This window comes from Spermophilus citellus, assembly GCF_964194105.1.
Source record: "Spermophilus citellus genome assembly, chromosome: 5".
Classification (NCBI taxonomy): Eukaryota; Metazoa; Chordata; class Mammalia; order Rodentia; family Sciuridae; genus Spermophilus; species Spermophilus citellus.
Window position 1 is genome coordinate 141,998,229 of NC_138186.1, and position 25,341 is coordinate 142,023,569.

The 25,341-nt window shown below is 32.7% G+C and overlaps 1 protein-coding gene across 1 annotated transcript in view; it reads left to right on the plus strand.

Moving 5' to 3' along the window:
* The window catches only part of LOC308648894 (jouberin), a 182,631-nt gene that overhangs the window by 34,275 nt on the left and 123,015 nt on the right, over window positions 1-25,341 (plus strand). Inside the window, exons 8-15 of the mRNA XM_081294039.1 lie at window positions 160-255; window positions 2,362-2,547; window positions 3,677-3,829; window positions 8,825-8,957; window positions 12,613-12,736; window positions 16,897-17,126; window positions 19,091-19,197; window positions 22,437-22,555. Of these exons, the coding sequence (XP_081150165.1) occupies window positions 160-255; window positions 2,362-2,547; window positions 3,677-3,829; window positions 8,825-8,957; window positions 12,613-12,736; window positions 16,897-17,126; window positions 19,091-19,197; window positions 22,437-22,555 (1,148 nt within the window). The remainder of the gene's footprint in view (window positions 1-159; window positions 256-2,361; window positions 2,548-3,676; window positions 3,830-8,824; window positions 8,958-12,612; window positions 12,737-16,896; window positions 17,127-19,090; window positions 19,198-22,436; window positions 22,556-25,341) is intronic.

The following is a 25,341-nucleotide window of genomic DNA, read 5'->3' on the forward strand; positions in this document are numbered from 1 at the left end:
AGGCAACTGGGTTCAATTCTTAGCATCATACACAAATAAATAAAACAAAGGTCCATCAACAACTAAATTTTTTTTAATTTTTAACAATATTTTATTAGAAAATATTAAATTTTAGATAGTCTAGTATTCTATGAAGTAATTTTTGGAATTTACTTGCAGATTGTTGATTTTTTGAGCATGGATGAAATTAAGAATAACTCTGAGGTTCAAAACCAAGAATGTGGCTTTCGGAAAATTGCCTGGGCATTTCTTAAGGTATGTTTTTCATTCATTTTAAACACATTTAAAATAATCTCCAGATTTGGTTGCTTTTCCCTAGACAGTTTAGTCTCATATAAGGAGTTAGAACTTAAAGGAAGATTGCATCGTGAAAGTGATGTTAACACAAACTTGGAGACACTCGTTAAGAGTCTCAAATATTTACTGATTGCCTATCCTCTACCACTTCCACTTTTTGGTCCTGGGGATGCAGCACCAAGTAAGATATATATGACCCTGCCAATTTTATTCAATTCAACAGATATTCAGTAAGCCATTTCTATGTGCTGGCCACTGTTTTAGTCAGTAGACTTAAAGAAGACAAATTTGTTGACCTCATATTCTAATAAGAAAAACAAGCATAAAATAACTAAATAGATAATTATTAATTTTTGTAAATACTGTGAAGAGTTATGGGTTGGATTATGAAGCAAGGGTCCTGTGGGATCAGGAAAACTTTCCTAAGGAAGCACTACCTAGGTGGGAGCAGTGGAGTGGAGAGTTCTAGGAAAATCCAGTTATTATAAGTAGCAAGATCTATTCAGATAACAACAACAACAAAAAAGGCTGCTAAGATTGGAGAGTAGAGACTGAAAGAATGGTGCATAAAGAGGTTACTGAGGTCAACAGGGTCTTGATTACATAGGACTTTCAAGCCATGATAAAATTTTTAAAAAGTAATAGGAAGTCATTACAGGATTTAAACAAAAGGATAAAACAATCTGAACCATGTTTTGGAAAGATTACTTTGATCAATGTGAAGAATGGAGTAGAATGGGAGCAATTGTATATCCTTGAAGATCCACATAGGAAATTCTTGCAGTAGTCTGATGTCCTACTTTTGATTTCATCTGAAATTCACTTCTCTTGGACCCACTTTCCTTTTCTGTCCTTCAGATTTGTAAATGCAGTTACTTACTGGACATTTTAATTCAAATGACCTATAGATATCTCAGACTCCCCCAGAGTGAACAAACATCCTAACTAATCTCTTACCCATTTTCTCTCTTCTTTTTTCAGTTGGTAGTACTGCCATCTTCCCAGTCTCCCAGTTACACTGTCCATTTTGGTAGCTGCAAGCCACTTGTTACTAAATAAGTTTAGATTAATTAAAATTAAATATAACTATGAATTTGGTTCTACAGCCCCTTGTGTTTTGTAGCCCCCCATGGGTTCTGTTCTAGAAAGCACAGGTGTAGAGCACTTCCACCATCATAGGAAGTTCTGTTGGACAATACTCCCTTGGAGTCTTTCTTGACTCTTTTAATGTTTCAAGTTATCAGTCAGTAAATGTTATTAAATATGTCTTCTGCACTCACTGACTACTCTTCTTTTGGTTTAAGTCACCTTCATACTGTGCCCAAGCTAATGTAAATTCTCACAACTATCACTCTACTCCTAATTTGTACAGGACACAAATATTAAAAAGATGTTTCCTAAGGCTTGGGATATAGTTCATGGTAGAGCACTTGCCTAGCATGTGTGAAGCCCTGGTTTTAAGCCTTAGCATTGCAAAGAAATAATTGATTTCCTATTTAGAGTTGTGTTCTATTGAAAGAGTTGGTGAGATTTTTGAATTTTTCTAATAAGAATCTTTACTTAATTCATTTTGTTTAGTAGGTTTCTTTAAATAGACCATTTTAAGAAGATGAACTAAAATATTGGGAAAATATAATGATTTGTTTGAATTAGTTTAAGTATCTTGATGATGTTGACTTTTTAAAAACATAATAATTTAACCATTAAAAATAGTAATAAGGAATAAATGGGAAATTGTTTCTGTTTAATATGTATTGATCACTCCTTTGTGCAGAGTGGCATCTGGTTCAGTAATGTAAATGCTTTGTATTCTGAAGTGGTTGTACAGATAAAAAGGGGGCTATTGAAAAAATATTTTACCTGTCATTTGGTTTACCTTTATTCAGAAATAATCTGAATCTGTACTTAACCAACTATGTCAATGTTCTTTCCTTTGCTTTATAAATCCAAGAAATTTCAGCATGCCACATTGATCATTTATAAAAGAGTTTCTGACTACATATTATTGCTTTATTATATTATTTATTTTCTGTGAAAGTAATATTTTATATGAATTCTTTTAAGCTACTGGGAGCCAATGGAAATGCAAATATCAATTCAAAACTTCGCTTGCAACTGTACTACCCACCTACTAAACCTCGATCTCAATTAAATGTTGTTGAGGTTTTTGAATGGTGGTCCAAATGTCCAAGAAATCGTTATCCTTCAACATTGTATGTAACTGTGCGAGGACTGAAAGTTCCAGACTGTGTAAGTTAATAGCACATACAAATGTATACCTTCTATTGTTGAAATTAAATGATGATATAATATGTTTTCCAGTTTTAAAAAGATAGGTCTCAAATTTTTTAATAGATTTTTATAATAGGAAAATGCCTGAAGAGATGATATATATTAAGCTTATGGTTAATAATGGTTAATACTCAGAGAGATACTTAAATGAATTTTAAGTTTTTAATGTAGATTTCAGTGTTAGAAAAAATGTTAAAATTTGTTGTTTTTTTAGTTAAAATGAAAGGATGATTTTAAAATTATGAGAAATATATTTCTTATAAAGGGCCTGATAGTAAATAATTTAGAGTTTATAGACCATATAATGTCTCTCAAAATTACCCAAATTTGTAGTGTAAATGTAGCAATATAGATATGGAATCAATCAATAAATAAATGGATGTGATGTGTCCAAATAAAACTTTATTTATTTATTTGTTTATTTTTAATATTTTTAGTTGTAGATGGACACAATACCTTTATTTTATTTATTTATATGTGGTGCTGAGGATCGAACCTAGGACCACACACATGCGAGGCAGGTGCTCTACCACTGAGCCAAAACCCCAGGCCCCAAAATTTTATTTTTAATAAAATAATCTTTCAGGTCAGTTGCACTTTCTGTAGCTGATTTTATATACTTTGACCACATGGTCAATTGGTTTGAATGGAGTTAAATCACTAAGAAATAAGGGTTTTTTAAATTTTTAAATAAGGGTTTTTATAATATTAGTTTTGTCATTTCAAAAAAAATTAAGATGTAGATATCATAGTATACCATAGCCATGGTAAAATATCAGATAGGTATTAATCAGGAAATGAAAATGAAAGGACAAGGTTATTAGAACCATTTCATGCAACCATTAGAATCAACTTTTTTCAAACTTTTAAAACTTTTTGATTATAGAACTTTTACTTGAAATAATGAAAAAATAAAAATAGAATTTTTTTATGGATTGCCTTTTATAAAACATTTTGATATTTGTCTCCATATTTTAAAAGCAATATGTATGTATAAATGTGAATATATATATACATAATATACATATTTTTTTTGCTAGGAAACATGAATGTGATATAAATTTTCTCATTTTCTATACATGTCTAGATAAAACCATCTTACCGCTCTATGATGGCACTTCAGGAGGAAAAAGGTAAACCAGTGTATTGTGAACGCCACCGTGAATCAAGTTCAGTCGACACAGAACCTGGATTAGAAGATTCAAAGGAAGTAGTAAAATGGAAACGACTTCCTGGGCAGGTGAAGTGTTTAATAATACTGGATTGATTTAGATATTTACTTATTACCTTAATCTTAGACTTTTAATTAATCCATTTGACAAATAATAGAATTCCTATTATATGTATAGTAGATTTTTCATTTGGGTACCAGAGAAGTTATATTAGTTTGCTATGGCTGCTATAGCAAAATACCACAGGTGAAGCAGATGTTTATTCATTCATTCATTTGTTTGTTTATTTATTTATTTATTTTGTGGAACAGGGATTGAACCCAGGGATGCTTTACCACTAAATTGCATCTTCAGTTCTTTTTATTTATTAAGTTGCCAAGCCTGGCCTCGAACTTGTGATCCTACTGCCTTAGCCTCCCAAGTACCTGAGATTGCACACAGACCTTTATTTCTTACTGTTCTAGAAATAAGTGCCAAATTGTTGTTAGCTAATTTGATTTCCTAATTTGATGAAAATCCTCCTGGCTTACAAATGTCCTCCTTGCTATATCCTCACATGGTGGAGAGAGAGAGAGAGAGATTATGTACCACATGTTTCTTCCTTTAAGTGCAGTGATCCTATTTATGAGGACTCCATATTTATGATCTAATAAGCTCTCAAAGGCCCCGTCTTTAAAAACCATCCCATTGGAGATTAGGGTTTCAATATATGAATGTTGATTAAGGTGCCAGCAAGGCTGATATCCTCTGACATCTCCTTAGCTTGCAGATGACTACCCTCTTGTTGCTTCTTCTCATCATCCTTTCTTTGTGTATGGTTATATCAGGTGTCTTTTCCTACTAGAACACAAGTCTGTTGGATTACTACCCTACCCTAATGACTTCTTCTTACTTAATCATATTTTTTTTAAATACTCTTATCTCTACTGCTACTTTAACATGAATTGGGAAATGGACACTATTTAGCCCATAACAGAGTCAAAACAGATTTTTGTTATGTAAGATACATATCTCCTAATCTTTATGAATTCATGAATTTTTTACAGCCTCCGGTTTTCCTGAATCACATTTTGAAGGAGATAGCATACATATGCATATCCTTCTACAACAAGTTGAGCAACATTTAAACTTTTTCCTAAGTTATTCTAACTTCGTTAGTATTTTTTGTAGTGGCAAAAACATTGGTAGTACAGCTTTATAAATATCTTACTTATTTCTACAAAGGATGGAGTAGTTCATTTTATACATTTGAGCCATGGGCAGAAGTTATCCAAAATCTAAATTTTATCCAAATCTCTAATGTAGAAATAGGAATGGTTGTTTTTCTAGGCCTCTTCATTTGCTGTGTGTTGTAACACATTTAACTTTCTTTTGCGACCAGTTTTATAGATGCATTTTAAAATATCTTTATTGGGGTTGGGATACTTCAAACAATGCAGGTAGAACATCTCTAATGTGAAAATACAAAACTCTCAAAAAGTTTTGAATTCTAGAGAATTTGAGATTTCAGATTTTCAGTTTAGGGATGCTCAGCCACAAATGTCCAGGTAAATACTCCAAAAGCCAAAATATCTCCAAAATTTGAAATATTTCTCATTCCAACTATTTCAAATAAGGATACTCAACCTCTAATATAGAGAGAATGACACTAGATTATGCCCTTAAGGAAATGAGAAATTAGTGATGTTCACTTTCATGTGAAAGTCTTGAGGAAAAATAAATATAAATGTAATTTTATACATCAGTTGTTTTCAAAGTGTGTTCAGGGACCTTCAGGAATCCTGAGGCCCTTTCAAGGTAATCCTCAAAGTGAGTCTCTTTTCATAATGATTCCAAGGCATTAGTAGTCCTTTTTATTTTCATTCTGTTTCAAATACATGCTGCAGTTTTCTAGAGGCCAAATGGCATGTGATATCTCAAGAGGGTGAATGCAGAAGTAGTTATGAAAACCTAGCGTTTATTAAGCCAGATGTTATGGAGATTTTCAAATCTGTACACACACTTTCACTTCATATAGTTATTTTTCATAAGTGTTCTTTTGTTAACATTTAATGGATTTGTTAGTATTATTTTTGAAGTGAATTAAATATTTTTAAAATTTCTCCATTTTAAATTCTAATGAAAAATTTCCATGGATATGTCTACATAAACAAAAGCTTTGGGGGGATCTTCAAAAACAGTTTTAAGACTGAAGTAATCCTGAAGCTAGATAAAGTTGAGACTTGAAATATGAAGAAGGTGAACTAGAATGGAGAAAGAATATTCATTCACAAGAGGGATTCTGAGATACTAGTATGGATGATTTAGGTGTAGTGAAGAAGGATTGAGTAGGGAAAGATATTTCATATGGAAACAGAGTTGCAAATAAGTGAAAAGGGCTTCTTTGCATTTATTAGACTCTTGCAACACTTTGCTGACTGGAAAGCAGAGTTTGCATAAGAGGTAAAGTGTCTTGCCTGATACTTGATTGTGTAGGATGTGAGAAATAATGGAAGGTTCTGGGAAGAAGAGAAATTTAATCATATTTCAGATAATAAATGTTGACAATGTCATGTGAAAGTCCTAAAGCAGGATACATTAGAATTAGAGAAATCTGTTGAATGGTATTTGGACATTGATGTGTGAGGTGATGAGGGGCTAACCTTGGGTTAGTTATGACAAAAATTTAAAGCAAGACATGGATATAAAATGTAGAAAATAAGACCCTGCCTGATTTAGTGACTGCAGGAAATTAAGGGAGGGAACACCGGCAAAACTGTTGAGGATCTTTGTTGTTGTTATTTAATTTTTATAGAATGGGATACAATGTCAAACCCTGGAAATACACATAATATGATAGTAGCTTCAGTGATTTTAGCTGGATGATTAGGTATGGTTTTCCTCAGTTACACTTTCTCTAAAAGCAGCAGCAAGTGGTTGTAAGTAAAACCTCCAAACATCTCCTTCAGATTCTTTTTTTTTTTTGTCTTCCATGATGTCTGTTAAATTATTTTTTATTGATTTTATTTTTTAAACACATGACAATGGAATACATTATAATTCTTATTACACATATAGAGCACAATTTTTCATATCTCTGTATATAAAAGTATGTTCACACCAATTCATGTCTTCATACATGTACTTTGGATAGTGATGTCTATCACATTCCACCATCATTGCTAACCCCCTGCCCCCTCCCTTCTCCTCTTACCCCTTCTTCCTATCAAGAGTTTGTCTGTTGTCTGATACATTATTATTCCACATTCCTAGTAGCAAATACATTCCTAGTAGCAAATTCCTAGTACAAACAAATCTTTTGAGATTTGTTTGTACTAGGAATTTGAGTTTGCTCTCCCATCTAGAGAGCAAGCCTAATAGTCTTTGAGTCCATTAAGCTAGACTTAACTCTCTGAATATCCTTATTAGCTATAGTTAGCTAATAATAGATACTCTTAGCTAATAGCAGGGATTGCTTATGGTGTTTCTCAAAGGCATTTATAGTAAGGTACAATATTCACAGTACACAACTAAGGGCTCAGTATATGTTTAATTCAGTTTTTTGTATGACAAGAAATACAAAAGTAAGACCCACTAAAGGTTAAGAGAAAGATATTGGGGGAAAAAATAAGTAGAGTTTTCTATAGTAGATATTAATACCCAGAAAATTGGAATAAGGAATGAAACCATATAAATTATGAAGAAATTTTAATGAAATTAATGAATGAGAGACCAATAGGGTATGATTAATTACTCTGAGTATCCAATAAATACATTTTAAGACCAGAGATAGTACTAAACCCTCCATAGGTTATCTGTTCCTCTATTTATACATAACTGTTTTAAAGTTTAATTTACAAATGAGAATCTGTAGACTCCCTTCCTTGCAATAAATGGCTTTGTGTCACTCATTTCAGGGGATCCTTCGCTAAATTTTTGTATAGGCTCAATGTTTTCTGATGTTGCTGTCAGTTGGAACACCTTTTCTGTTCATGTCTTCAACCTCCAAATTTAGTGCCTTTTCCATTTTAACTAAGCACTTATTACTCACTGGAGCTATAACATGCAGTTTGAGGTATGACACAAAATTACCACAATTTTTTTCTTCATAATTTCACAGATAAAAACTTATTATAGATCTTTGCATCCTCAGGATATGATTTATTTTCTATAATAAATCTAGAACCTTCACCTCTTCATTTAAGGGAATTATTTCAAGGCTTCTCTTTGGCATATTTGAATTGCCAGTACTTGGGTTCTTTGGAGCCATTATTGATTAAAATAAGGGGTACTTGAAGATAAGCACTGAGATATGATAGTTGATCTGATAACTAAGAAGGCTATTAAGTGATAGGTAGCATATTGGTATCTATACTTACATCTGTTGATATCTATGTCACATAGATATGCAGGATGAAGAGGTGATTCATGTTCTAGATGGGGTGGAGCAGGACGATGCTATTTCATCACACTACTTAGAATGGTACCAAACTTATGAATTATTTATTTCTTATGAATTATTTATTTCTGGAATTTTCCATTTATTATTTTCAGACCCCAGTTGCTGTTACTGACCAAAAACCTCAGAAAGAAAACCACAAATAGGTGGGCAGGGAATTATGGTATATTTTAGAAACAGTCACAGAGGATGGTTATTTTAAGAGAGAAAAAGAAAAACGAATATTTGTATACTCTGGGCTTAAACTAGGTCATATGTAGTTTTAAAAACAAATTTGTCACATTAGCAAAAGTGACTTATTAGTTGCTGTTACAAAATAAGGTGACATATATTCTTTTCTGTGCTTGTATAAAAGCAATGTGGTAGTGACAGCTTTAGAGTATCAGATATTGAAGTGTTTCTGTTCATATTTTGTATGAATTAAAAACTAGTTAGACATGAAGAACAATTTCACTTAATTTTATGGAGAACCAATTCTCTGGTTAGTAAGTAATTTACTATGGTTTTTCATTATTCTACCTACTTGCTCTTCCCTTTTTATTAAGAAAAGACACTATAATAATTTAAATTTAACTAGACTTTGTATTTTTAATGTTTACTAACATGAATTTTAAATGTATTTTAGGCTTGCCGTATCCCAAACAAGCACCTCTTCTCACTGAATGCAGGAGAGCGAGGATGTTTTTGTCTTGATTTCTCCCACAATGGAAGAATATTAGCAGCAGCCTGTGCCAGCCGGGATGGATATCCGATTATATGTGAGAAATGATCCTACCTGTTTAATCTGATTGTAGTCTGTGTGGTGGACATTGTTTAGTTTTTAGAATTCATTGAAATCTTAATTCGAGTAATCCCCAATACCAGTAAATTAAACAGATTTCTTCAGGTAAACAGTTCTTTTATACTTTTATAACTTTTGTATTTTTATAACTTGTATAAATTTTAAAACTGTTATAACTTTTATATTTTTTTAAATATAGTGAAAATTCTGAAATGAAAGCTATTATTTTTTTTAAACATGCAGAAGAATTTTTGTAAACATTTTCTACTTTAAGTACAGAAATTTAGAAATATAAGGGATTAATAATTCTCACAGGAGATTTTAGTTCAATATGGTTAGTTGATAAAGGTGGTTATTTAAATTATAAAAACTCACAAACTTGTGCACTAGAATGCTAATAATTGGCTTAGCAGGACCCAGATAAAAACTTCTTATTAAAACAGGGAAGTCAACAGAGAGGCCAAGAAAGATTATTTTTCTGTAGCTTTAGAGATTTTTTTTTTACGTGAGCATTATCATACTGTTCTAGATTTAGAATTCTGTGTTAAATAGTCCCGTATTTATGACTCGCTCTTGAAAGCCAGCTCTCCTCAGGAGGAAGAAAGCAGCTCCTCATGGCATTAACCTCCTCTGCCTTAACCCCCAGATCATGTTGAACTTCACTTAGCTTCACGTAGTTTGTTGTGCCTTGGTTGATTTAGTCAGAATTGATTCTATTGGCATTTTTTGAATGACTATTCCTTCCCATTGCAATAATAAACAGATTTTTTTAAAATACAAAATTATTTATGTAATTCAATTACCACTGTGCTATTTTAAAATTCACCAAGAAACCTATGTATAGTAGAAAAAGATTCTTGGGAAATATGCTCTAAGATATTAATAATATATTTTTTCTTTTGGGGGGATAGTGAAAGAATTATTTTCATTCTGGTTTATATGTTGTAAATTTTTTGTGATAGACTTGTTACTTTATTCTTAAGTTACTTGTTAAAAGTGCTATGTGTATTGCTTAAATCTTAAAATAGAGGATGACTTTTTGATTTTGAACCATTATGATGTGTCCAAATCTGGCCATCATTTTAGCTTGTTAAATGTATGGATTACTGTTTTTTACAAATATGCTAAGTATTCAGTCATTCCAGTGTTCTGTTTGCCCCTTTCTTTCTTCTTCTGGGACACTCCTTGTACCTGTGTTGGTAGAACTAGTAGTGTCCCACAGGTCTCTTGAGACTTATTCATTTATTTTTTTAAATTCTTTTTTAAAAAATATTTATTTTTTAGTTGTAGTTGAACACAGTATTTTTATTTCATTTATTCATTTTTATGTGGTGCTGAGGATCGAACCAGGCCTCACACATGATAGGCGAGTGCTCTACCGCTGAGCCACTACCTCAGCCCCTTAAATTCTTTTTCCTTCTGTTCTTCAGACAGAATAATCTCAAGTAACCTGACATTGTTTAGTAATTCTTCCATCAGTTCAGAGCTGCTGTTGAACCCTTTTAGTAGTTGTACATTTCAACCCTAAAATTTCTGCCTTATTCTTTTTTATTATTTCCGTTTCTTTACTGATACAGTCTTTTTTGATGAGAAATCATTGTTATACTTTACTTCTTTAGACATGGTTTTCTTCAGATTTTTGAACATATTTATAATATTATGTTTTTGTTGAAAAAGACCAACCTCTGGGCTTCTTCAATTTCTTTTTTATTTTTTCATCAATTTCTGTATGGATAGTTTTTATTGACTGCTTTTTTTCCTCCTGTGTATGAGCCATACTTTCCTGTTTGTTTTTCTGTGTATCATAATTTTGAGCTGAAAACTGGATATTTAAATTAAAAAAAGTAATACAGCAGCTCTGGGAATCATATTCCTCTTCCTATTTCCTCTCATCCAAACCAGGATTATTATTATTGCTATTTGTTTAGTGACTCTTTTTTTTATTGGTTGTTCACAACATTACAAAGCTCTTGACATATCATATTTCATACATTAGATTGAAGTGGGTTATGAACTCCCAATTTTACCCCAAATGCAGATTGCAGAATCACGTCGGTTACACATCCACAATTTTACATAATGCCCTATTAGTAATTGTCAAGTAGGATTCATCCCTGGGATGCAAGGATGGTTCAATATACGGAAATCAATAAATGTTATTCACCACATCAATAGACTTAAAGATAAGAACCATATGATCATCTCGATAGACACAGAGAAAGCATTCGACAAAGTACAGCATCCCTTTATGTTCAAAACATTAGAAAAACTAGGGATAACAGGAACTTACCTTGACATTGTAAAAGCTATCTATGCTAAGCCTCATGCTAGCATCATTCTGAATGGAGAAAAGTTGAAGGCATTCCCTCTAAAATCTGGAACAAGACAGGGATGCCCTCTCTCACCACTTCTGTTCAACATAGTTCTCGAAACACTGGCCAGAGCAATTAGACAGATGAAAGAAATTAAAGGCATAAAAATAGGAAAAGAACTTAGAATATCACTATTTGCAGATGACATGATTCTATACCTAGAAGACCCAAAAGGGTCTACAAAGAAACTACTAGAACTAATAAATGAATTCAGCAAAGTGGCAGGATATAAAATCAACACGCATAAATCAAAGGCATTTCTGTATATCAGCGACAAAACTTCTGAAACGGAAATGAGGAAAAACACCCCATTCACAATATCCTCAAAAAAAATAAAATACTTGGGAATCAACCTAACAAAAGAGGTGAAAGATTTATACAATGAAAACTACAGAACCCTAAAGAGAGAAATAGAAGATGATCTTAGAAGATGGAAAAATATACCCTGTTCATGGATAGGCAGAACTAACATTATCAAAATGGCGATATTACCAAAAGTTCTCTATAGGTTTGTTTAGTGACTTTCCTGGACTAATTCTGTAAAGTCTTTATTCTTTGTCATGTATTAACATTGTAGTCTCTACTCAGTTTAGTGGTCAGCTTATAGGTCAGGCAGAGTTTTTTAAAAAATAACTATGAGTGGATAGGTCTGATGTCCTTGGCCAGGAAGCTGTGTGTATGTGTTGGAATATGCTTTCAGTGTTTTGGAAGACAATTTAAAACTCTGCCTTAGCCTTCACTTTTTACTGGTGCAGCGCCTCTTCAGGTCAGCCATAGTGTCTATACATTAGAATTTTTTTCTGACAATAACAGTTTAAATTTCTTATTACTATAAATAATTACAATTTGGGTCAGCATTTAGTTCTTTTTCACGTAGAATAAATAAAACCTTATTTGTGAAGCCCCATATTATAGACTATTTAAAGTAAATTGCAATGTAAATGTTATTTATTATAAGACTGATCAATTAATTATCAAAGATACTTCGGGGTTGCTTTGAGAGATTAAAATGATTAATAATATATTATATAACTTTAGCATATTATAAAATTTTATGTGTAAATTCTTATATCTAAAGGTAATGAAAAACTATTTTTAAATAGATTGTAAAATTTTGTTTGTGCTGCATATGTCTTTGGTTGTATTTTTCTTACACAGTTTTTAACATATGTCTAAATTATTATGAATTGTGTATTTAGGTAACATTGAATTAAATATCCTCTATCTGGAAGCCTATTAATTTCTAAATATTTTTATTAGTATATGAAATTCCTTCTGGACGTTTCATGAGAGAATTGTGTGGCCACCTCAATATCATTTATGATCTTTGCTGGTCAACAGATGATCGATATATTCTTACATCATCATCTGATGGCACTGCCAGGTTAGTATACTCAGCAAGTTCTGATTTTGCATGCTCTTTGCCATGGAGTAAAGCTAAGAGAAGATGAAGTCATACAACTACACTTATGCTTCTGTTTTGTTTTACCTATGAAGGGACCGTCATAAATATGCATCATGTAGACTGACTGATTAAATAAGTAGTCATAAATTTCTTCCTTGAAAGAATTCTTCTTAAATATATTTATTTATATAGTATGTAGGATTTCTGGTCCTAACCATCTTGAAATGATCATTAAGTAAACTCTTTGATTAATAGCTTGAGATGAGGTTATTATACACTTGAAATTTTTCCTCTGATGTCAGAGATTCCATCTTTAATCTTCAGCCATGGCTGGATTCAGGGGCTAGAACCCAATAGAGCTCATTAGTTAGATATAGTGACGTAGAGGGAATAAGTAAGTATGTGGTTTATGTTTTAAAGAGTTTTGTAGATTGTTAATTATTTGCATTTTCAATATCTTCTTAAATTGTCCCTTTTCAATTTAGTAAGTATCAATAATTTTTTAAAAAGCTAAATTTTAAAGTTTTATTTATACTGTTTTTAGATGCTTATTTGACTTTGAATGTGTTCTAAAAATGCTAGTAGATAATTTTTCAAAATGCTTTTATATACATCATTTAATTTGGTTCCAACAACTATTAGGAGGACACATTCTCTCTATAGTTTAGTGTGACACTTACCGTTTTAAAATCCATTATGACTTCACTCTCATTTACATTTTTTGCTTCCTCTTTACTTAGCATGTGACTTGTGGCCTCTGGGCCCCTTTTTCTATTGATCTTACTCTTCTTTTCTATATAAAATGTCTAATTGATAATGATTTTTATCATTGTTTAGTTTATATGTAAATGAAAAAGATGAGTTTGTGACAATTAACTTCCCTCTTTGTTTAGCTGGGAACCTACTTTCTTACTCCCCCTTTACCAATATGCTCAGGAACTGATCAGGAACAGTATTCTCAGGGGCATCCATTTAGTCTGATGTCTGTAATACTAAAGGAAAATGCATAGCTCTGTTAAGGATTGTTTGTAGATTGGTGAGTCTTAGTCACCTGAGCTCTTGTCCCTACTGAGCAATCTTTATTCTTATTTTTATTCAGCTCCTTTTCCCATTCCTCTGGTAGCAGATCCAAAGCTCACTGTGCACCAAGTTCTCTAAATCACAGTCTTCAAGTTCTCTATACTAAATTACAGTCTTCCAGTTTTTGTTAGATGACTACCTTCAGTTTACTGTCAAACTTAGACATGAACTTTCTTTATTTCCTTCTGGTTTCCTTCCTAATATCTATAAATGCACCCATCTTTATCTGTTTTGTATGTATATGGCAATTTCTCTCCCCTTCCCCAGCTTTGAGTCTCTTATGTGCTAATGTCTCTGTCTCCCACCTTTTTTTTTTGAGTTTGTCTTTTCAAACTGTGCTCATCTACTCCATTCCCACCATTTCTGTCCACATCTAACAAGCACTGAAGTCTGCCAGTTCTCCCTCTTCAAAGACTCAAAATTCTGTCACATCCCTTCTGTTGTTGATGCATTTGCCTTATTTCAAGCCCTAGTATCTCTTCTTATGTCGGTATTTCACTTTCCCAGCATTCAATCTCTAGCTCTTCTGCCTCTGCTGTGCTAAAATCTAATCTTTCTAAAACCATCTTTCATAATACTTTGACTTTAAAAAGTCTTTGAATACCCATTGCCTTTGGGAAATGTTCTAACTCCTTACCACGGCATAAAGACATATCCCTCATTGATTGTTCTTACATTCTTCTCTATACCCTTTGCCTGACCCACACAATCTTTGGAAATACCCTTAACATATCTTTTTTGTCATCTCATGCCATTTTACCTTAGACTTATTCCTCCTATACTTAAATGCCCCTCTCTTACCCTTTTTGCCTAATTCCATCATTCAACGAAAAATTAAGTGCCTTTTATGAGCCATAGTGAATTGTGGTTGTCATTTAAAAATTCAGCCCAAATTTTCTTGAAGCTGTCCTGGGTTTCCCCACACAACATACAATACATTATAGAGCAGTATGTTATTCTTTATGTAGCTTTGTTTAGACTCTACATTGTAAAAATATTGTGAAATCATTAACTGAATGAAGGGAGAGCAAGGACAAGGAGGTTTTTGAAAGAAATAAAGGATATTTGCAAGGAATAAGCTAAAGTTAAAAGGAAGAGAATTAGGATTCCTAATAATCAGAAGTGGCAAATGTAATTACTGCCCATGTCGTCTTCTCTTTTCCTGGGAATCACTGCTCTATGTTATCACTAATGTCTCCTGAGTAACATTTTCTCACTGACTAGCTTTCTGCCATATGCCTTTAGTCTAAATCCTCTTCTTTAGCCATTTGTAGAATTGTGTGTGTGTGTGTATGTGTTCACATCAACAGTTCCTAATACAATCTGAGGAATGGTTCTCCAATAGGCCCATTTGGTGTACCTTACAATACTGCTTTTTTTTTTTTTTTTTTTGTAGTTGTAGATGGACAGAATGCCTTTTATTTTGTTTTTTTTATTTGTATGTGGTGCTGAGGATCGAACCCAGTGCCTCATGCATGCTAGTCAAGTGCTCTGCCACTGAGCTACAGCCCCAGCCCTCACAATACTGTTTTAACTTTGGTCTTTGGTATGTTTTTTTTCATCCCCAAATATAATTATTTTGGGGTATGTGCTCACCCACTCCTTACAGATTTGTGTTTCCTTGTTCTCTATGAGCACCCTGATTTCCTCTAAACCCATTAATATATGTCTTTTGATCTTGTATTCTGTAAAAACCACCACTAGTAACTGATCAGGTTTTATACAAAATGCTTCATTTTTATTTTAAAAATATTGTATCTACTTTAATTGCATGGAGCGGTTTTAAAGATAAGTTTGTTTCATTTCTGCCTGTTTTATAATATTTCAAATAATGCCACTAAGATTTATTAACAAGCAATTAAGATTTTCTTCTTTTAACTATTTTAGCAAGTTAGCAATTTTGTTCTTTTAGCAGGCATCCTATTTCATGTAGCATATGTTTATTGAAATTTTTACTGTGGTAAAAATGTTTATGTAGTGACACATGTGCTTTATTTTCATTTGAAAACATGTTCTTTCATCAATAGTTTGGATTCTTAGTAATTGAAGAGCATATTCCATATTTTAAGCAGCTGCTGAGAAAATTCATAGAATGTTATTTTTAAATAGTCAACTATATTTTTCTTTTATTTAAAGTTTTATAAAGGTCTTAATTTGCTTTAATTCTTATGCAGTAATTCAAAACATTTTGAACTATAATCCTCCCTGATTTAAAAAAAAATCTAATTCTAATAACTTATCCAAACATATTTTAAAAATTCACTATTCCACATTCATATAACACCTTTTTGTTGCTAGATTTTGTCTAGTTTTACACATCACAGAAATGTAAAATACCTAACAAAACAGTTTAACCCTTTGGTTTACTCTTTGATCAAGACAATAATAATATTAAGTTTTGTATAAAATCAGCCATTATTTCGAGGAAGAAATACTGAGAGGGTTGAACACAGAAAGAGTGCCCAATGTAGCATAGCGTATCAGAATCTTTGATATTATTTTTATTTTGCTCAAGAATTCAGAGTAATTTCAACACGGCTTTAAAGTCTTTGGGATCTTCATGTTTATTATCTACATAATCAATTTTTTTGAAATTACAGATGTAAAAATCAATAGTCAATCCTGTTCTCTAAACCAGCGCTAGTAAGCATTTTCCAGAAGCAATATATACAACATAAATGGCCAATCATTTAAGTTTCTCTCCATATTTTTAAAAATACATTGTACTAAAAGCAATATTTTACCAACTATTCAATGTGGTTTAAATAATATCGAAAATAGGTAGATTTTAAAAATATAGAGATATATCCAAATAAAAATACAGTTTTTAATTTTACCCTATAGGTTATAATTAATAGATATGTTATGCTTGAGAATAAGAAATGGCTAAGTGTGAAATTTTTCAGCCATCAAATACATGGTCATATTTTTTTATTGCTATAAATGTTGCTTTACCTTGGTCATTGTTAATTACTTATTTAAGGCTTATTGTCTATTAGCTTTTAGATAAACTGTTAAATGCCTTTCAGAAACAATATATAACTTTTCTATTTTTACAGGATATGGAAAAATGAAATAAACAATACAAATACTTTCAGAGTTTTACCTCATCCTTCTTTTGTTTACACGGCTAAATTTCATCCAGCTGTAAGAGAGCTGGTGGTGACAGGATGCTATGATTCTATGATACGGATATGGAAAGTTGATATGAGAGAAGATTCTGCCATATTGGTTCGACAATTTGATGCTCACAAGAGTTTTATCAACTCTCTCTGTTTTGATGCTGAAGGTATGTCAGAGAATATGTTCACAAGGAGGGCTAATTGAATGAAGAACTGATTTTAATTTTCATTTTACTAATAAGCTTATTTAAGCTTGGGGGATTTTATGTAATGATGATTATTTGTGAATATTTAGGTACAGGTTACATGTAGGTTTGACACTGAGAGAGTTTTGTTTATATTTTTAAAATTATTAAATTTCTCAACAGATTCATTTGATATCTACGCTCAACAGTCAGTTGTGTATCAGATTTTCTTAATGTATTTACTTGGATTGGTGATGATTATTCTTAGTTGTTTTTAAGGACCTTTTAAGTTAAAGGATCCAAAATTAGGGAAATGTGGGGGGAAAATTTCAAAAGAATGTAAATATATATGTTAAATGAGCACCAGGATTATTTAAATAGTAAGTGTTTTTCAGCTTTTCATCACTGATCAAATAACTCAAAAAAGAATTTGGAAGAACAAAGATTTATTTTGGCTCACAGAGATTTTAGTCCATGGTTGTCTGGCTTCATTGCTTTCAGCCTGAGGTGAGGCAGAATCAAGGTAGAAGAGTGTGGTAGAGCAAAGATGTTCACAGTAGGGCAGTGGGGAAGCAGAGAGGGAGAGGAAAGGACAGAGGACAAGTAATACCATCCCAGGGCACATCTCCCAGTAACCTGTTTCTTCCAACTGTCCCACTGCCTACAGTTTCTGCCAACTTTCAGGGGTCCATTTAGCTATAAGTGGGTTAATCCTCTGATGGAGTCAAAGCCTTTCATGATCCAATCACTTCCCTGAAGCCCTACTTCTGAATATGGCTCCCCTGGGGACCAAGCCTTCAATACTTGAGTTTTGGGGGCATATCCAAATCATATCAAGTACACACACATATAAAAGGGAAAATTATAATCATTTAAAGGTTTCTCCTAGCATATGAATAATGTAGATGATATTTTAAAAATATAAAATATAAGTTATTTTTCTTAAAGAATTTTATTAAGTCTGTTAATTACTCACTTTATACATTATTTCAGACACTAGCTATGTAAGCTATAGCATTCATTAATTAAAATGGGATTCAGATTAAAATGATGATACGTATCTGTAATAATAATGTTCATCTATAAGGATGTCAGTAAATTTGGAACATATACATGAAAGGCCATAAGAAGAAAAGTGTCTTGAAAAATTGTCAGAAGTAGCTCAGGTTATAAAAGAGATAATTAAAAAAATATTTAGCCATAAGATATGCAAATGTGAAAAATGTCTCTCTAATAGGTAGAATTGAGGCCAAAGCTATAGAAGTCAGATTTTTCTTTGCTCAGAATTAAAAAGAGCATTCTAACACATAGAGCAATTCACCAGTTGAATAAGCTATTTTATAAAAATAATAAATTTACAATTAGCAAACACCCTTCTATTAGTAATGGTGTATAAGAGATTCCTGAACTTGATGCTTAAGATCCTATTCAACTTTAAGATGACTTAATGCTAAAGAATTGAGGTTAAACTATTAACATTTGTTATTTATTATTTTATTCATCTCTGTTCATTTATTGAGTTTTCAGTTGGTTTTAGGTATTATGCTTTTCTAAGCCTATAAAGCAGATTATATAGGATAACAAAGATTAGGAGTAGAGGTGCTGGTTGAATAATTCAATTAATCTGGCTGTAGAGTATGAGCTGTATACCCATACACTGAAATGCTCATTTGCTGTGTTAAAATTCAGGTAAGGGAGAAACGGAAATAAGTATTCACAAATAATTTAAAAGAATGAAAAATTCACTTAAAGATAATTGGAATTAGATTGGAAGTTATTTTGCTTTTTGGCTTTTCTAAACTAACATGCCTTTTAATGGCACTCCAGTTCTTTGATTGTTCCACTGGATTGTGGTTTCCTCTCCCTAGACTTCATAGCTTTTGTTTTTAACTCTTGCAATATTCATAGCTGAGTTTGGGTTTTTTGTTGTTGTTGTTTTAAAATAGGCCATCACATGTATTCAGGAGACTGCACAGGGGTGATTGTTGTTTGGAATACTTACGTCAAAGTTAATGATTTGCAACATTCAGTGCGCCACTGGACTATAGATAAGGTATGAAATTATATTTTGTAATTTGGAATGTAATTAAAGAAATTGGGAAAAATATTCAACCACATGACCTTAAGATAGGACATAAAGATATTCTTTCTAAAACAGCAGCTCTTTCTCAGTCCCTAAAAAGTCAGTTATCATTAACTGTCACATCTTCCTGATGACTAATTGATGACAACATAGTGAATATTTTCATTTGGGCCAGGACTTTGTGTGTGCGTGTGTGTGTGTGGTGTGTGTGTGCGTGCACACGTAAGCGCACATGTGTTGTGCTGGGTCTTGATTCTACAATCTCTCGCATACCAGGCAAGCACTATACTACTGAACTGCATCCTAGCCCACATTCTGCCATCATATATAACATATTTAAATAAAGACTAAAATAATAAATAAATTAAATAAATGAAAAAGACAAGAAATTTTTAAAATAAGTAAAAAGTAAAGAAAAAATACAAAACTAAAGAAGTGAGGCAATGAGCTAGAATGTCTTTTTAGTGGAAAATGCCATATGACAAACTGGAGAAACAGTGATTATATCCTTGGCTGTAGTTCACCAGCAGTGTGGGGAATGCTAAGTTACAATCATCTGTCCCTTAGCCATGAAGCACTCATATACTGTTGCACATACTCTTAGTCATAATACTCTTCAAAGCAAGGGCTTTTTTTAGTTTGAACATGGATGTAATCAAAGAAAAATATGGAGGAAATCACCAGACACTACAGGCATTAAATCTGGTAGCAACTTTCTCAAATTTGTACCTAACACTTGTTCTGCAGTTTTATTTTTTGTCACTTTTGCTCCTGTTCCAGTTGCTCAACTCCCCACCAGTGCTCTCTCACCTCAAATTTGATGTAGTTTAACTCACTGAAATCCTCATCTGTGGTGTGTTTCATTGTTGTCTATGACTTAAAAAAAAATAGCTGGCTGCAGGTCTTAGTGACAAACGGTGGTAGCAGGGGCTCAGCAGCTAATATTAGAACTGTAGCTCAGTGAAGCCCACCATGACCAGTGCTGAAGAAGTCCAGAGACACTCTTAAATGAAGGGAGTGAAAAGCAATAAGGGAGAAGGTGGCTGATTTAGAGTTCTGCCTGAAGGTTAAGAGACTTTTCTTTGAGTTTTTGGACTTTAGCCTAAGTAATATTCATTTGCAATTCTTTTCTTTTGTCTGGTAAGCTAAAAAAGAATAACCTTTGATAATATTCTTTTGATTTTTAAAAAATTAATTTTATTGTGTATATTTAAGGTATATATGATATTAGGAAAATACATGCATACAGTAAAAAGGTTACCATTGTGAAAAATTAACAAATCCATCATGTGGCATAGTTTCTCTTTATTGTTATTTTTGTGATGACCAATTGGAATCTACCCCTTTAGCATGAATCTTCCATTCAATACAGTTTTACTACCTGTAATTCTCATGTTATACATTAACTCTCTAGACGTGTTCATTCTATGATGTATCCTCTGACCTACATCTTTACATTTCTTTTACCCCTGCAGCCTCTAATAACCTCTCTATTTGAATTTTTTATTTTTTAACATTGCACACATAAGTGAGATCATGTAGAAAATTTTTGCAGTATTTTTCTTTCTTTGTTTGACTTATTTTACTTAGTATAGTATCCTCCAGGCTCATCCACATTGCAGGAAATGGAAAGAACGTATTCTTTTTTAGGGATAAATAATAGCCCCACCCCCATTCCGTGTGTGTGTGTGTGTGTGTGTGTGTGTGTGTGTGTGTGTGTGTTTATAGGTATATATCACAGTTTATCCATTTATCCATGGCTGGACAGAGACTGTGTCCATATGCTGGCCATTGTGAACAATACCCATTTATTTGTTTTTGTGGCCTGAGTTTTGGATGTAATACCCATAAACTCATTACCAAGACTAATATTTAGAGGCTTTTCCTGTATTTCTGTTCTATGAATATTTATAGTTTCTGGTGTGAACATGGAAATGGGAGTGCAGCTATCTTTACAAGATGATGATTTTATTTCCCTTAAGTGCCCGGAAGAGGGACTGCTGGGTCATATGGTAGTTCTCATTTCAATTTCTTTGGAAACCTCTATAATCTTTCCATATTGACTCTACTTTCCCAACAGCAGTGTAGAACAGTTCTCTTTTCTTCACATCTTTAACTTTTGACTTTTTGATAACCATTCTGGCGGGTGTGAAGTATTATCACATAATGGTTTTAATTTATATTTCCTTGATGATTAATGATGTTGAGCCTCATTTCTTATTCCTGTTGGCCATTTTTATGTCTTCTATGGAGATAAATGTCTGTTTTGATCTTCTGCCCATCTTTTACTCAGGTTACTTGTTTTTCCATTACTACGTTGTAAGAGTCTTTATAAATTTTGGGTATTGGCCCCTTATTAGACACATGGTTTACACATAATATTTTTTCCAATCTGTAGGCTACCATTTCGTTTTGTTGACTGTTTACTTTGTTGTTCAAAACCTGTTTAATGTCATCTCATTTATTGATTTTTTTGCTTTTGTGGCCTGAGGTTTGGATGTAATACTCGAAAACTCATTACCAAGACCAGTATTCAGAAACTTTCCCCCTATGTTCTCTTGTATGAATTTTATAGTTTTTGGTGTTACATTTAGATCTTCTATCCATTATGAGTTGATTTTAACATACAGGGTAAGATAATAGTAATTCTCCTTGGGCAAGGCTGGTGTAGGCAGGTATCTTTCCTGACATCATTATTTAATATCTTCTTTAGCTGCATCAAATAACTGTATCTCCAAACTCCCAAAACCCTACCTAAAGTTATAATCTAAATTAAATGATTTCAGAACGACATGTCTGTAACTTATGATTTTTCAAGACAAGTAGAAGTATATGAAAAGTATGAGATTGGACTGGAAACTGAAAAGTGAATTCTGCATTTAGGTTTGAATTTTATAAAAATTAGAAACTTTCTTATATGATGTTAAACCAAAAATGCAGTGTCAGAAGATGTGTATGATGAATGTGCCTTTTGTTTGGGACTGAAAATGAACAATATACAAAAAACACATACTAATTAAATGCAGTATTGCATATTACAAAAAATAAGATTTGTCAGCTTCGTTTTCAGTCCAAAACTGCAGTTGCTGGGAATCTTTTTGCTAACAGTTTTACAGTATTCTATATACTGCAAGAATTGCAAGTGATGTTTTTAAATTAATTTTCTACTTTTCAGGCTCCATAGTTTATGATTTTTTAATTCATTTTAGGAAATTAAGGAAACTGAATTTAAGGGGATTCCAATAAGTTATTTGGAGGTTCATCCCAATGGAAAACGTTTATTAATTCATACCAAAGACAGCACTTTGAGAATTATGGATCTCCGAATGTAAGTATATTTTAGTATCAACAAGATGAGTACTCGCAGGATAATTAATAAGTTAATTTATATTTATAAAATGCAGCAATGGTTCTTAACTAGGCAGTTTTGCCCCCTGAGGATATCTGACAGTGCCTGGAGACATTTTGTTTCTTTTTTGTTTGTTGTTGTTGTTTTTAGTTGTACATGACAGTAGAATGTATTTTAACATATTGTATATACATGGAGTACAACTTCCCATTCTTGTGTTTGTAGGTTATGTGGAGTTACACTGGTTGTATATTCATATATGAACATAAGAAAATTATGTCCGCGATTCATCCTACTGTCTTTCCCATTCCCATCCCCTTCCCCCCTTCTCCCCATTCTCCTCTATCCAATCTAGTGAACTTCCACTCCCTCCCACCCCCTCGCCTATTATGAGTCAGCATCCACATATCAGAGAGAACATTCAGCCTTTGGTTTTTTGGGATTAGCCCATTTCACTTAGCATGATAGTCTCCAGTTCCATCCATTTACCAGCAAATGCCATAACTTCATTCTTCTTTATGGCTGAGTAATATTCCATTGTGTATATGTACCACATTTCTTCATCATTCATCTATTAAGGGCACTTAGGTTGGTTCCATAGCTTAGCAATTGTGAATTTTGCTAAGAACATTGATGTGTCCATATCACTATTGTATGCTGATTTTAAGTCCTTTGGGTATACACCGTGGAGTGGGATAACTAGATCCAAATGGTGGTTACATTCCAAGTTTTCTGAGGAATCTCCACACTGCTTTCCATAATGGTTGCACCAATTTTCAGTCCCACCAGCAATGTATAAGTGTACCCTTTTCCCCACATCCTCCCCAACATTTATTGTTACTTGTATTCTTGATGATTGCCATTCTTACTGGAGTGAGACAGAATCTCAATGTTGTTTTAATTTGCATTTCTCTAATTGCTAGTGATATTGAACAGTTTTTCATATATTTGTTGATCATTTGTATTTCTTCTTCTGTGAAGTGTCTGTTTAGCTCCTTTGCTCATTTATTGATTGGGTTATTTGCTTTTTTGGTGTTAAGTCTTTATATGTCCTGGAGATTAATTATGTATCTGTGATGTGGGTGGCAAAATTCTTCCATTCTGTAGGCTCTTTGTTCATGTTCTTGATTGTTTCCTTTGCTGTGAAGAAGCTTTTTAATTTGAAGCCATCCATCCCATTTATTGGTTCAACTTCTTGCACTTTAGGAGTCTTGCTGAGAATTCTCTTCCTAAACCAAATGGTGGAGACTTGGGCCTATTTTTTTTTTTTTTTTCTAATAGGCACAGGGCCTTTGGTCTAATGCGTAGGTCCTTGATCTACTTTGGGTTGAGTTTTGTGCAGGGTGAGAGATAGGGGTCTAATTTCACTTTATTACATATGGATTTCCAGTTTTCCCATTACCATTTATTGAAGAGGCTATCTTTTCATTTGGAGACATTTTTTATGTATCTGTTAGATTAAGATCAGAGATGCTGCTAAGCATCCTATGGCTCATAAGAAACTGCCCCTGACACACAGAATTATCCAGCCCCAAATGAGAATAGCTCTGGGGCTAAAATGTAGTCCACTGCTTTCTGTCTTCACCATTAAAAACAGGAACTTCTACCTTCAACAATGAGAGCATATCTTTTATCTCTTTGAAACTGCTATAAGCATCATATTGGTATATAACTGAAGCAGATGACTTTTGGTTAATAGATATTTGGTTGTTGTTGTTTGTTTTGTTTTGTTTCTTTCTTATGTATAGCAGGAAATTGGGGGTAATGGGATTGAGCCCAGGGGCATTTACCACTGAACTATATCCTAGCCCTTTTAAATTTTGAGACAGGGTTTCACTAAGTTGCTGAGGCTAGCCTTGAATTTGTAATCCTCCTGTTTTAGTTTCCCAAGTGTCTGGGATTATAGGTGTGCACCACCACTCCAGGTTTCTTTGTTTTTTGTTTTTTTCCTAAATGAAGAGAAAATTTTTTAAATAGAAAAGACAGAGCAGAGTTCTGGGAAAATGCCTGGGATTTTTATGCTTTTGTCTCCATGGTTCTGTAATAAAACAAATGAGAGAAAGCTATTTTATTATATTTCCTTATTGTATTTAGAAAAACGTGGTGATATTAATTGGTAAGATTAATATATTAGTTTGATTCTGCAATTATCTTTTTAGTGCTGATCATTAACCTTCACTGTTTACATAGACTAGTTCAAGATCCTGGCATGGATTTGAGACACTGATAAAAGTATTAGTCCATGAAGAATTAATAATCTAGTTGCACACCTCCAAAATGAAATAAAAATATTTAGTCAGACTAAAATATGAGACTTTCACAGATTGGAATTTGTTTATTCTTTTTTCATGTCATGCCTGGCATTAAATAGCAAGCACTCAAGATAGATTTTATATATATAATATGTATACATATATATGTATGTATACACTCAATACATTTATACACTATACACATGTACAAATGTGTATATATATTCACACATTATTTTTAATGAATATAAGTATATAATAAAAAATTATATTTTTCATGGCAACAATAAAGCTGATAACTATGATATAGTCTTCTGTTAAAGGTTCTATTTAGAGGAGATTTGAGCTGAATCTTGAAGGATGGACAGAATTTAGATAAGATGGAAGTGTTTCAGTAAGATGGAAAGCATGAAATCAAGTTCAGAAGTAGGATCATGTGTGTTCAAGGCAGAGGAGGTAGTCCATATGAGTAGAGGTTTCTTGACAAGGAATACTGGGAGTAAATTTTTAAGA